The sequence below is a fragment of the Lutra lutra genome, chromosome 4 (assembly GCF_902655055.1).
Source record: "Lutra lutra chromosome 4, mLutLut1.2, whole genome shotgun sequence".
NCBI classification, from domain to species: domain Eukaryota; kingdom Metazoa; phylum Chordata; class Mammalia; order Carnivora; family Mustelidae; genus Lutra; species Lutra lutra.
This window is the reverse complement of record NC_062281.1, coordinates 139273514-139289048: the sequence shown is the minus strand read 5'-3', so window position 1 is coordinate 139289048 and position 15535 is coordinate 139273514. Positions and strand designations below refer to the sequence as shown.

At 33.0% G+C, this 15535-nt stretch overlaps 1 protein-coding gene across 1 annotated transcript in view; it reads right to left on the bottom strand.

Moving 5' to 3' along the window:
- The window catches only part of LRRC40 (leucine rich repeat containing 40), a 50840-nt gene that overhangs the window by 13822 nt on the left and 21483 nt on the right, over positions 1-15535 (bottom strand). Inside the window, exons 5-10 of the mRNA XM_047725084.1 lie at positions 13636-13759; positions 10209-10351; positions 8798-8970; positions 7413-7500; positions 7260-7305; positions 718-826 (exon numbers count right to left, since the gene is read on the bottom strand). Of these exons, the coding sequence (XP_047581040.1) occupies positions 718-826; positions 7260-7305; positions 7413-7500; positions 8798-8970; positions 10209-10351; positions 13636-13759 (683 nt within the window). The remainder of the gene's footprint in view (positions 1-717; positions 827-7259; positions 7306-7412; positions 7501-8797; positions 8971-10208; positions 10352-13635; positions 13760-15535) is intronic.

Below are 15535 nucleotides of genomic sequence, written 5' to 3'. Positions count from 1 at the left end.
CTTCAGTCTGTATCCTTTTGTATTTTCATTACAATATCCAGACATGAACTAATCACTGTAGAAGCTTTGACAGCATTGGTTAATTTTATCATTGTTGCCTAGATAGTACTGAAAGAATACTTAACAATATTTGCATAGGTATCTTCTTTCCCCAATCAAATACATTTCCATAATATAAACATTTTTAGACTTTTATATCAACTTATACACCAATATTGCAACTGTTCCAGTTTAATATATATGTACTAGAGCATAATATTATTATGGCATATTACTTGGCTTAGATGTATTAATGGGGTATAACCTCTCAAGCTTTGCCTGCTTAAGGTCTTCATTAACTAACTGATATTAATTTCCTATTTACTAGTAGAGTCTTTCCCAATATAAAATCCTCTTGATACTGTTTACTGAGTCAAAAAACTTTACTACCAAACAATACTTTCATCTTATTTTTTATAACAAAATGTTCTTTATTATAAAAATGTCAATATTAATAAACATCTATCTCTTAAGCATAATAAATATAAATCACTGAAGGAATGGTATTTAAGTTCACTGACTTTTAATATGCTTTTATCTCATCACTGTTTTTGCATCACTTGCTATTAATCTAAGTACAAATATACTCTGATGAATTCTTCCTCACCAACTTTCCTTTTATCTGAAGGATTCTCAAAGTTTTCTGTATGTTTTGCAGTGTTTAAGAAAATAACATACCTATAGTCCAATATTTTTAATGTGACGATAGCGTGTACATTGACTCTGGATTCACTTGGTAGTGTCATGGCAGTCTCAATAACAGAATCACTTTGGCTTGGTCCATCATCTGGCAAGAGAAAAGTTATGTGAATCCAATATACATATTATAAAGTCATTTACAAATTCTTGGAAATATATAAAAATAGAATACATGATTTCTATATGTTACTGGTAAGAATGCCTTTAGTCATATAGTTTTTTTCTAATAACTCAAATCTAGGTCTAGAATTTAATGTTTAATTAACAGAAAATAGATAAAATTACTACAATATGGCTTTAAAATCTTTTAATAAATCCTACCAAGAAAATTTAGGAGTAGAAAAGAACCTTCAAAGAACAACTACAATCTCTCAGAAGAAACAATGACACTAAACCTTCCTGTTAAGAAAAATATTATGGTCAATTAGAAGGATTTTATTAACAAAGGAAAAATATTACTTCCCACAAATGTCTACAAAATAGGTACATACTGATCTTCTAAGTTAGGACATATGGCAACTGATTATCTTTGATCACTTGAAACTAAGGGATTTACATAATCAGGTAAGCTTTTGGTACATTATTTATGTTAAGAGGGTTTTTTTCAGCAAATGCAAGACTTTATTTTCAATAGGTATTTCCTAACATACATGCCTACTCACACACAATTAACCCTCTTACTAGTTTCCAAAGACTATTTAACACTGCCATTATATGGTATAAAGAACAAAGCAACTCATACACATCAAAAAGAAATGGCTTTGTGACTTTTTGGCAAAAGAGACTTCAAACTATCTAGACATAAGTAAAAAAAAAAAAAAAAAAAACTATTAATTTTCAACAATGTGAAGAAAATTAAATAGTCCTAGCATTCATCATATGTTAAGAGTATAAGGCATACCAAAAGAACATAAACAGTTAGTAATATCTCTGATCTTGCTTCAGCCCAGTAGGCATTTAATGAACATTTGTTGAATACTATGAAGTATATTTCTCTTGCATGGAGCTCATCAATTATTCAATAATCAATAATCATTAATTAGTAGTTCTAATGCAAATATCATATGGATATTTTGTTCACAGAAAGAGCAGAGAATAAAAGACAGTATCAAATAGAAATAAAAGACATCAAGATATTTATTAGTATTAAGCAAATGCTTTAGTATTTAGAAGTACACTAGCATTTTGGTTACATCATTTTAAAGAGATGCAATATATATTGCCAAATTACATCAGCAGATAGCAACATTAAACCAGCAACAAAACCCGGCTTTAGTTTTTAAATATACATGTAGACTAGCATGACAACATATTGACATAGAGTATTCGCACCACTTGCCAAAGAGCCACTTTTAGATTTTTTTTTTTTTTTTTTGACAGTCAGAGATCACAAGTAGGCAGAGAGGCAGGCAGAGAGAGAGAGGAAGGGAAGCAGGCCCCCTGCTGAGCAGAGAGCCCGACGCGGGACTCGATCCCAGGACCCTGAGATCATGACCCGAGCCGAAGGCAGCGGCTTAACCCACTGAGCCACCCAGGCGCCCCCCAAAGAGCCACTTTTAATAATCAGCATCAAGAATATAAACAAGAAGTCCATTATCCATTGGGAGGGGACTATGCAAGAGACAGATTTTCTTTTCATTATATATCCTTGTATATTGGTTGAATTTTTTTCCATGTACATTTACTGACTTTTTAATTAAAAAATACAAGTTGGCAATATTCCCTAAATTGATCTACAGATTCAATGTAAGCTGTATCAGAATCCTAGCTGACTTTTTGTAGAAATCAACAAACTGATTCTAAAATTCATGTGGGATTGCAAGAAACACAAAATAGCTAAAACAAGACTGAGAAAAAAGAATACAGGATTTACCCTTCCCAGTTTCAAAACTTACTATAAATCAATGGTAATCAAGAGACTGTAGTACTGGCACAGGACAGACATACAGATCAATGGAATAAAATTGAGAGTCCAGAATGAACCTTGTATTTCTGGTCAACTGATTTTCAACAAAAATGACAAAACTATTCAGTGAGAAAAGAATAGCATTTTCAACAAATGGTGCAAGGAAACTGGACAGCCACATGCAGAATTAAATTGGATCTTTATCTCATAGCATATATAAAAAACAACTCAAAATTAACCAAGTACTTAAAAATAAGAGCAAAAGTATAAAACTCAGAAGAAAATATAGAAAACAATTTTCATAAAATAGGTTTTTGCAAAGGATTTTTAGACATGAAGCCAAAAGCATAAGCAAAAAAGAAAAGGAAAAAAATAAATTGACCTCATCAAAATTAAAAGATAAAAAAAAACCTTTTGTATTTCAAAGGACACCACCAAGTAAGGAAAAATCAAACCCACAAAATACTAGAAAATATTTACAAATCATGCATCTGACAAGATAATTCTTTTATTAATTACTTTTACTAACATATAAAACTCAACACGGAAAACACAGGGGTACAGGTCTGTGAATCGTCAGACTTACACATTTCACAGCACTCACCATATCACATACCCTCCTCAATGTCCATAACCCTGTCACCCTCTCCCTACCCCTGCCACAGCAACCTTCAGTTTGTTTTGTGAGATTAGGAGTTTCTTATGGTTTGTCTCCCTCCTGATCCCATCTTCTGACAAGACATTTCTATCCGGAATACATAAAGAATTACTATAACTCAATAATAAAAAGATTTATTTTTTTTTAAGATTTTATTTATTTATTTGACAGAGAGAGATCACAAGTAGATGTAGAGGAAGGCAGAGAGAGAGAGAGAGGGAAGCAGGCTTCTTGCTGAGCAGAGAGCCCGATGCGGGACCCGATCCCAGGACCCTGAGATCATGACCTGAGCCGAAGGCAGCGGCTTAACCCACTGAGCCACCCAGGCGCCCCAATAATAAAATGATTTAAAAAAATAAATATTGGGCAAAGGATGTCTCATGAACATATATGCAAAATTCCTTAATACTAGCAAGTTGAATATTAAAAAGTATTTAAAAATTATACACTGGTGACTAAGTGGGATTTAACCCAGGTATATAAGTCTAGTTCAACATTCAAAAATCAATCATGTAATGCTTCACAACAGGATAAAAAAAGAAAAGTATATTATCATAACAATAGATGCATAAAAAACATCTGACAAACACCAACATTCCTTTATGATTAAAAATGCTCAGCAAACTAGGAATAGAGGAGTTCTTTCTCAACTTAATAAAAGGTACCTACAAAAAAACATACAATTCATATCATACTTAATAGTAAGAAACTTGAAGCTTTCCACCTAAGATTAGGCACAAAGTAAGGACGCCTCCTCTTACCATTCTTTCTGAACATCATACTGAAATGTCCTTGCTAATGCAATACAGTATGGAAATGAAATAAAAAGTATATAAATTGGGAAGGAGGACAAAAAATAGTCTTTGTTCACAGATGACATGACCATAGGTAGAAAATCGAAAAGATGTGACAAGAAAAACCTCCTGAAACTAGTAAGTGATTATGTAAGGTTGCAGGATAAAAGGTCAATATATAAAAATAAATTGCTTTCCGGGCGGGGCACCTGGGTAGCTCAGTGGTTAAATGTCTTCTACCTTTGGCTCAGGTCATGATCTCAGGGTCCTGGGATCGACCCCTGCATTGGGCTCCCTGCTCAGCAGAAAGCCTGCTTCTCCCTCTCCCACTCCCTCTGCTTGTGTTCCCTCTCTCTCTCTCTGTGTCTCTGTCAAATAAATAAATAAAATCTTTTAAAAACAAATAAATAAATTGCTTTCCTTTCTATCAATAATAAGTAGAACCTGAAATTAAAAACACAATACTAATTACATTAGTATCCCCCCAAATGAAATACTTACATATAAATATGACAAAATATGTATAAAAACTCTATGAGGAAAGTTACAAAACTCTGATGAATCAATCAAAGCACTACATAAATGGAGAGACAGTATTCGTGGATAAGAGGTCTCAATGTTGTGAAGATGTCCCTTCTTTCCTACTTAATCTATAAATTCAATGCAATCCCAGTCAAAATCCCAGCAAATTATTTTGTGGATGGTGACAAACTGATTCTAAAATTTACATAAAGCAGCAAAAGACTCAAAATAGCCAACACAATATTGATTAGAGAACAAAGTTGGAAGACTGACACTATCCAACTTAAAGACTTACTATAAAGCTACTGAAATTGAGACAGTGTGAAATTGCCAAAAGAACAAACAGATCAACAGAACAGAACAGAGAGCCCATAAATAGACCTCCATAAATACAGTCAACTCATTTTTAACAAAGGAACAAAGGCAATAATACAATGGAGTAAAGATGGTCTCTTGCATAAATGGTGCTGAAACATCAGGAAATCCACATGCAAAAAAGAATAGATTTATTCATAATTGCCAAAACTTGGAAGCAACCAACATTTGCTTTGGTAGGGTGAATAAATAAACTATAGTACATCCAGACAATAGGTTATTCAGTGCTAAAGAAAAATGAACTATCAAGCCATGAAAAGCACGGAGGACACTTAAGTGCATACTACAAAGGGAAAGAAGTCAATCTGAAAGATTCCAATTACATGATGTTCTGGAAAAGGAAAAACTACAGAAACAAGAAAAAGATTAATGGTTGCCAGATAGGTGGTGATAGAGGAGATAAGAGGATAAATAGGCAGATCACAGAAGATTTTTAGGGCAGTAAAAATACTCTGTATGATACTACAATGGGGAATACGTATCAGCTGTCTAAATCCATAGACTATACTACAAGGGTGAACTCCAAGGTTAACTATGGACTATGATTACAATGTGTCGATGTAGGTTCATCTTTGGTTAAAGAATGTACCATTCAGATAAATGATGTTGATAAATGAGAGAGGCTATGCATGTGTCGGGGCAGAGGATATATGGGAAATATCTGTACCTTCCTCTCAATTTCATTGTAAACCTAAAACTACTCTGAAAAAATTAAGTCTTTAAAAATTTTTTTGATTATTCTGATATGACTTCTAACTGATTCATATCAGAATAATTAAATTTTTCTGGAGGAGAAAGCATATCTAGAAAAGAAAGGGAACTCCTTGATTGGCAGGAAATAAGAGTCTTAGAAAATTATGTTACTTGATTTGAAGGTCAAGGTGGAAAATGAAAATTGCTGAAATATATAATTATCTTATTCATGTAACATACACTGAATGGCAATACAGTGCTAGGTTAGGCTGTGCATAACCAACAAAGTCATGAGCTAAATTAACAGTTGCAGTATTTAGCCACTAAGTTGTAGAGTGTTTGTTATGCAGCAATACACTAGTATAGCTCACTTTTCTTTAATACTCTAGTGTATCCTACAATAATATGCATAAAATAAAAATTGGGATATAGTACAATTGTAGTGAAGCATTAAAAATTAAATGTATATGGGATGACTGGGTGGCTCAGTCAGTTAAGCATATGCCTTAAGCTCAGGTCATGATCCCAGGGTCTTGGGATCAAGTCCTACATAGGGCTCCTTGCTCAGAGAGGAGCTTTCTGCTCCCTCTGCTTGAGCTCTGTCTCTCTCTCTGTCTCAGATAAAAATAAAATCTTTAAAAATAAATAAATAGATAGATAAATAAAAATTAAATGTATAGTATCATTTTCTCTTTTGGTACACATTCATGCTAAATTAATATACCCTGGAAAATGTGTTTTATCTTTATACTTGTTAGAATTTAGCAAAACTATGCATGAAGCAAATATTCAAGTAACTTTTTTTTTTTTTAAAGATTTTATTTATTTATTTGACAGACAGAGATCACAAGTAGGCAGAGAGGCAGGCAGAGAGAGAGGGAAGCAGGCTCCCTGCTGAGCAGAGAGCCCAATGCGGGGCTCAATCCCAGGACCCTGAGATCATGACCAGAGCCGAAGGCAGAGGCTTAACCCACTGAGCCACCTAGACACCCCTCAAGTAACTATTAATATACTTCCTAGTCAATAGCATTCATATACTGTATTATAAAAGTCAAGTTTTTTGCTCTTTTTTCAAAGTTAAAGCACTAGGATGCTTATTGAATCTTTGTTTTATTTTCCAATTGACACACTGTAACAAATCAAAGAAATTAAGGATAAATCATTATTATTGTGAATTTAAGGATATGTTTAGGGGCGCCTCGGTGGCTCAGTGGGTTAAGCTTCTGCCTTCAGCTCAGGTCATGATCCCAGGTCCTGGGATCGAGCCCCACATCGGGCTCTCTGCTCAGCAGGGAGCCTGCTTCCTCCCCTCTCTCTCTGCCTGCCTCTCTGCCTACTTGTGATCTCTCTCTCTCTCTGTCAAATAAATAAAATCTTTAAAAAAAAAAAAAAAAGGATATGTTTATAACTCCAGCGTATTTATGACCAATATGGATTCATAATTAGAACCACACCTGCCAGGGACCATTTCCTCTAATTATTTACACCCAAAATACATGTAAATTTATGTACTGTTAGCACTTCGCTGCCTTTCATATTATCCTTCAAAATAGAGGAAAAAATAGAAAAGTACCTTTAATCTTGCTTCGCAGATATTTTAAGACTTCTTGGGTTCCTTTCTGAAACGGTAGAGAGAAGACACATGCTCACCTTGCAGTTTCAGAGACCAACAGGCATATTTGAATTTCAAATTTAAAAACCAGAACTGAATTCCAAATATGCTTACATTTATAATTTCTCTTCGTATGGTTCTCAAAGGATTTCCTTCTAGTGCCAGAAATTTCAAATGAAGTTTTCCCAATGAACAGGGTAGACTACAAAAAGATTAAATCAATTTCAGGGAAAACATGAAGAGTAAGTATAATTCAACCAATAGTTGACTCTAAAACAACAACATATAAGAAACTATATATCCTATAATAGTGTCAAAGAGAGCTCAAGTAACATAGGTCTAAAATATCTCCCCTTGAAATAAATGCTGAACACGTAAGAGAAAAAACAGATTTGTTCTGAAATTGTCATATTGTGATTGCTTAAAATAAAAAAGGTGAGCTACAAAAAACACTTGCTAAAAAATTGTAAAAAGTAAATTTGAATGAATCAGTGATTCAAGACAGCCATATACTCAAGGATACTAAATGTTTTAATTTCATCCTTCAAGTAAGCAAATGAAATTCTTCCCTAATAATCTAATATTATTTCCCATGTACAAAAGCACTCCTATCCCACAAACATTGTGATCAATGCACAATACCAATTTATTTTTTAATGACATTATAATCAAATTGCTTCTGTTCTTAATCTTTCAGGAGCTTCCCATCTCTTAAAGAATGAAAACTTACTCTTCACAGGCATTTTAAGGTCCTTTTCTATACGGCCTCAATTTACCTTTCAAGCCCTAAATTCAGTTCTGAACTTTCAAGGTTTTCTTTGTGCAGTTTTGTCCCACCAAGTAAATCATTCTCACCACCGTACATACACACTTTAAAATCATGGTCATCCTCTAAATATGGTGGGACTAGAGTGAGGCATGACCCTGAAGGTGAAAGTGCTCTTAAATTCTGTGCTCTAGGCACTTAACTTGCCTCATCCTAGTCCCAGTCCTAATGATCATCTAAAAACATTTTCTCTTCCACAAAATTTGCCCTGATCCTCTCAATAAATTGCTGATGCCTATATTTCCTTTACACCCTCAAAACATTTTCTATCTCTCCCATGGCTTTACATTCATTTAATTCAACAAATATTTATCAGGTACCCTTTATAAACACAGACACTGATCTAGAAGTTAGAGGTAGACAAGTGAACGAAACAGGTAAAAAGCCTGACTTCCTAGTTTATGCTCTAAAGTAACCTGTAGATAGAGTAGATAGAGTAGATGTAGATAGAGTAACCTGTAAATAGATCTGATTCTATTAGTATTTTAAGCTTGTTGCCAAGGACCAACTCTAACCATTCTTTTTAAGTCTGCATATGATACTTGTTCAATAAATGTTTAGTGAATTCAATTGAGAAAAAAGATCTCTACGTGTTTTTTACAAATCTTAAATAACTTATGAATTATAAGCAAATGCAGGTATGATTTTTTATTCCTTTGATCTTTAAACTTACCTACTAATATCATTGTTGCTTAGGTCAAGTCTCTCCAAAGACTGTAGCAGTGTAATCTCATCTGGAACAGATTTTAACTTATTATCCCGTAGGTCTAGCACAAGGATAGAATTCAGATGCTTAAGATGTTCTGGCCCTAATATTTCAATCTGGTTTTCACCTACATGTAATTCCTACAAAACCAAAGATGACTCATTATGTATTTCTGTATTCAATAGATAATAAAAATAAAATTGAAGTCTTAATTTCAAATCACTGAAAAATACATGGAAAAAAAACTAAGTTTCTATTACTAACATGCTTAAGTTTTCAATTACAAGTAAGCTAATTCAAAGTTAAAAATCGTAAAAACAGAACATTTTCAAGGATTTTCTGATAATTTAAAAAATAATTAAAGATTTATTCTGGCAGAAAGTTCCAAGTTTACAAACCAAAGCACAGAAATGATTTAGTAGTTACATTTACAGAATAATAAAAACACAAATCCAAGAACCATGCTGATAAAAAATTTAAAGTTTTAAAATAAGTCGGAATGAGCATAAAAAGTTACAATCAGTTTGTTGTTATTCAACATTTTCATTAGTGGTTATTTTTTTAAAGATTTCTTTGTTTACTTGAGAGAGAGAGAGAGAGAGAGACAGCGCAAGTGAGGTCAGAGGCAGAGGGAAAGGGAGAAAGAATCTCCAGCATTCTCCTGGAGCTTCCCATGCTCAGCAGGGAGCCTGACACAGGGCTCCATCTGAGATCATGACCTGAGCAGAAACCAAGGGTCAGACACTTAACAAACTGAGCTACACAGGTGCCCCTCATTAGTGATATTTAAATATAGTGATATCCCAGTAATGGAATCTATAATTATTAGATGTATAACTAATCTTTAATTAAATCACTTTTTCAGTTCCTTTTATCATTGCCACCATTCTGTTTGAGAAGCCCTTTTAACTCTAATACATAAAGTATACATGAAGGAAAACAAAACATGTTAAATTTAGAAGACAATGCTATATACTTAAAACCAAAAGAAAGTAATTAATTTTAAACAGACCCAATAATGATCAGGTAAACATAAAAGGTGGCAACTTAAACAGAGTTAGATATAAATTCCTTCCTAGTACTCCAGGTGTCCTACAGTATGACTCCACCATACATTTTAGCCTCATCATCAACTTCTCCAGTTATATACAACTCCCCAGATGAAATGGACAAATTCTTATATTTAAGTTGATTATTTCTTTAAAAAAAAAAACTATTGCTAACAATACACCATTAATGTATTTAGTCATACTAAAATTCTGAAAAATATACAAAAAACATAGCACTATAACTAATACATATTCCCAATGTAAAAATTTCATTTTCATAATTAACTTTTGGAAAATATATAGTTATTTAATAATCATCTAAATATTACCTTTAATAATCTGCAAGAAGGAAATTCTGGTAGAAAACGTAATTTATTCCTCCGCAAATAAAGCAATTCTAGTGACTCCATGTTAGCCAATTCAGGAGGTACAGTTTCTAAGAGATTTGAGTTACAATCCAAATGCTTTAATCCTATAATACATAATAAGTGAAAACAAAAATTCTTTAATAAAAATATCGGTCTATAACTGTATATACATTCAAAGAACGTGTAAATCATCATGAAGAATTACAAACCCATGCCACTGTATACTACTATAATAATCAAGAATCCTCAATACCACTGAATGAAATACACATAAACTGAGATTGCTTTTATATTTATTTATAACTAAACAGATGTGACATTAAAAATGATGTTTAATAATAGTCCAAATCATCTTTGTAATGGTAAAAAACAAAATACTTCAATACTCTGTTAAGGTATTCTAAAATATACAAACTACAAACTATGAGATATTACTTCCCTCAGTAATTATGCATTTTTAAAAATATTTTACTTAGAGAGAGAGCAGGAGCAGGGGGAAGGACAGAGGGAGAGGGAGAGAGAGAATCTCAAGCAGATTCCACAGGGAGCCTGACACAGGGCTCAATCTCATAACCCTGAGATCATGACCTAAGCCAAAATCAAGAGTCAGCCACTCAACCAACTGAGCCACCCAACAACCAGTAATTCTACATCTTTAAAAAGAAAAAGCTCAAGGTAGTTAAAGATAGACATGGATGCATACTAGCTGTATGAATGGATGTCAAGTAATTTGCTAGTAGTAGCTTAGATACATGTATTTAAATTTGGCCAGTTGACTTTCTGTCAAAAAGCCTTGGATTTCTGGGGCACCTGGGTGGCTCAGTGGGTTAAGCCTCTGCCTTCAGCTCCGGTCGTGATCTCAGGGTCCTGGGATCAAGCCCCACGTTGGGCTCTCTGCTCAGCAGGGAGCCTGCTTCCCCCTCTCTCTCTGCCTGCTGCTCTGCCTACTTGTGATCTCTCTCTCTCTGTCAAATGAATAAAAAAAAAAAAAAAGCCTTGGATTTCTATGTTTGTCTTCCTATTCCTCCCATCTATCCATATGGCCTCTTTCTCCCTCCCTGGTCTTCTTTCTTTCTTTACCTATTTTTGTTTAAATTACAGGCTTTCTCTAACATCTTAGCTAACACTATGAACAAGAATGTATACTATAGCTCAATAAGGATGTTCTTACTTGCAGAATCTCTCTTACCTCCTGGATCTTTCTTTCTTAAAAAAGCATGTAAGAAAACAAAAATGGAAAGATGTAAAGGTCTTCTTTCCCTTAAAAATTCAGTAAGCAGCTTTCTCCCTAATATATATCACAGATTCTTCCACTTACAGTAGCCACCATAAATTTTCCACAATTCATTCTCCACCCTTTAGTCTGAATAGGTGATATACTTTTTACAACTTTTTTGCTGTACTTTGAGCCTATTTTAACACAATGCAAGACTGGGTTGATATTGCCTTAGACTGCTTTTAATATTTAAAGAAGCTAACTGCTTTCAAAACAAATATAATAGCACTACTTTCAACAAATACTATAATAATTTATGTTTTATTTGGCTACAGCATTTTTAAAAATGTCACAGTTGGAAGTCTGGGTGGTTTAGTCGGTTAAATGTCTGCCTTCACCTTGGGTTGTGATCCTGGGTTCAAGCGCCATATGGGCTCCCTGCTCACTGGGGAGTCTGCTTCTCCCTCTGCCTCTACTTTTCCCCTGCTTGTGCTCTCTCTCTCTCAAATAAATACAATTTTTAAAAATAACAATAAAATTAAAAAATTTAAAAAGTCACAATGTGATTCACCCAAATCCAGTAAATTCTATAAAGAAAGTTTTTAAAAGTTAGACACTAAATTTTTACAATTGTTTGCATTTAAGAGTACTGAATGAGAATATAAGCAGTGCATAGTGGATAGAACAACAGGGATGGAGTAAAAGGATTCAAGCCCTTACAGAACTGTTGTGATTCCAGCCATGGCTCTATGATATATAACATAACTTCTAAGCCTAGGTTTATGAACCTTTGAAATGTAAAAAATACTCATTCCCCTAATTTACATTCCCCTAACATCACAACTTTGTGATGGCAAAACAATATACATAAAAGCATTTGAGTTCCCAAGAACCATACAAACGTTAGATATTGTTCTTAGGGTCCAGTCATTAATAGCGAAGTAACAACTAAATGTCCTACTGGTGATAGTTTAAAAGTCATGGCTATCACTGTCATGGCTAAAGGAAGAAAGCATCTGATCATTAATTATATAGTATATTGGAAAAACTGCTATAAATTCAAAGTATTTTCCTATTGATTTCCCTCTTTTCCCATCTCTCAAGATATGTTCATACAAATTATGAAAAAAATTTTCAAGCTTCTTACATATTAAGATAACATATTTTATGTTTAGCTCTAGTTTTTACTACCTTTATTGAAAAATGGCAAATATAAGCAAAGTCTTATTTACCAGGATCCTAAGTAAAGGCTCCCCTAAAATATCAACTCGATTTATGGAAGATTTAATGTTTGCACTCCTATTACAAATGACAAACGACTACTAATCTAAAATAAAACAGCACAATTTTGCAAATTTATCTCAAAATGATCTGTAATCAACTATACAAAATCACTCCTATAACCTCCACAAGAGGGAGGTTTAAAAAAATGAAGAGGGCTTATACATGATTAGCAGAAAAGACCAGATAAAGTAAATAGTGGATAGCTGATATACAGTATGCTCATCAACCAAGAAATAATAATAGTTTGCCTTTAAACAACAACAAAAAAATGATCTTGCCCTCTAAATCAAGAATTCTGAGATAATGAATTATAATTATTTAAAAGGTACTAAAATGTGCCTTCAATTTCTTTATCCCTTAATATTAGTACTAGAATATGTTAAATACGATAGTTCAATGGTAAACTTCAATAGAACCACTATTTTAACCTTTTCTTTTTTAAAACATGATTGACCATTTGGGCAAAACTAGACTATCTCCTGGCATCATTACTTATGGACCATGAGGAAGCTACAACTATAACAAAACCATAAGTAGAATCAACAATTAGAGGGGAATAACCTCTTAGTGATTGTTGAATAAATGAAGAGATAACACAGCTCAAAATCCTAATCAATATCTCCAGTATATAATTTTACCATAACTCATAATTATATTTTATTTTCCTCTTTTTGATATGCCAAAATATGCTTTTGGTAATAACTGTTTAGGAAGTTAAGCTAGACAACAATGGTCTGGAGAAAATCTTACTATTTGCTATTATTTGCTTTACCCACATAAAATCTATTATTTTACTTCCCTGTAACTAACAATATTAAAATTTATTTTTCTAAGTATAAGTTGCACCAACTTCACATTCATGTATGTTTTAAAATAGAGAAGATTTACTTTTCATTCCACTTATTTCTGCTGGCAAACTCTTCAGATGATTGCTGGAAAGATTAAGTCGCACCAGACTGGAGAGAGAAGAAAAACTAGCAGGAACAGTTTTAAGACGATTGTTGGAAATATCCTTTAGAAAGACAATGAATCAATCAATCCATCCATCCATCAATTAATCAGTTTATCAATAAATTATTTATCAATAAATCAATTTACCAATAAATTATCAATAAATAAATTTATCAATAAATAAATAAATAATTGATCCCTCAAAGAGATTCGAGGATTTGAGGAGATTACAACACGAAGACTATTTTAGAGGTGGTAATTTTTATAACCCTCATCCACTCACAATTTCACAAGCTGTCTGTCATTCATTACCTCAGACCATGTGCCCAGTAATGGAGCACAAAGGAATCAGAATGAATCCTAACTTCAGAAATACTTTATATAAAGGTTTCTGTTATTACTAAGTCATGCTATATCATGTATCATGTTTTTAATTAAAAAAATCTGTCCATCTGGGGCGCCTGGGTGGCTCAGTGGTTAAAGCCTCTGCCTTCGGCTCAGGTCATGATCTTAGGGTCCTGGGATCGAGTCCCGCATCGGGCTCTCTGCTCAGCAGGGAGCCTGCCTCCTCCTCCTGTCTCTCTGCCTACTTGTGATCTGTCAAATAAATTAAAAAAAAAATCTTAAAAAAAAAAAATCTGTCCATCTGATATTTATTGAGTACATAGGATAAATTAAGCAAACTGATTAGGTAAACTGTAGTATGAAATGAAAAATGCCATTGCAAGAGAAAAAAAAATCTTGAAAGAAAAAAAAAATAAACCTGAGAAAATAGATGTTTTAATTTTTAAGGAAAAAAATATTCCCTCTTGGTTCTTCTGCTGACCGAGGCAAGTCTGCTTTGACTAAGTCCAGAAGTTTACTCTCTGCTTTTCCTTCATTTAAGCTTGCCTAATCAGTGTCTATACCTGTTTTTTAAGTCATTGTTTCTGTTTCTTTCTTTAAAACATAAACACAGTTTTGAAGAGAACATTTTTTGAAACTCTGTTTAAAAGACAAATAACTCTTATGACATCTGAATTAGGGGGAAGTATTCCACTAGCTATCAGCAAACTGTTAGGTAGGGCCAGTTGTAATAATTAATTTTAAAAAAATGACTTAAGGGAACTTGTTCTCTGAAGACTCATTTAGCCTAACATTAAACAGTTGCATTCTCTACCTCTAAGTCAGTTAAGAAGACAGAAAAAGATAAAAACTCTAGATCAGCTATTCTTTATAAAACAGGGCTACAATTATAAATAACACAAAATAACATATCATAATCAACAACAGGAAACAACAATCTACAACTCCAATACTCTAAACACTAAGAATGAACAGATTACTACTGAATAAATATTTTGTAATATCAAAAGTTACTGACACTAAATGCAATGTAGTATTCTGGATTGGATCCTGGAACAAAAAAAAAGGACATTAGTGGAAAAGCTGGGAAAATCTTAATAAAATCTATACTGCAGTTAGTAATACTGTACCAATGTTAATTTCTTAGTTTTTCAAATGTCCCATCGGTATGTAAAATATCAAAGAAAAGCTAGGTGAAGAACAGCTAGGTGAAGAGTATACAGTAACTCTCTGTAATCTCTTAACATTTTTGCAAATCTAGAATTATTTCAAAATAAAAAACTTTAAAAAGTTTTGATACAGAAAAGATATTAATTCACAAATTCTTAAGATCTTTTAGAGAACCCAAATCAACAAAATTACTAATAAAGTTAAACATTTAATTATTGTGGCTAATAATTAAATTAAATATAATAATTAAATATAAGTACATTATACATAAATTAATCAGTATTTATGCTGTCATTTCTTCAATAAATATTTAGTATCATTG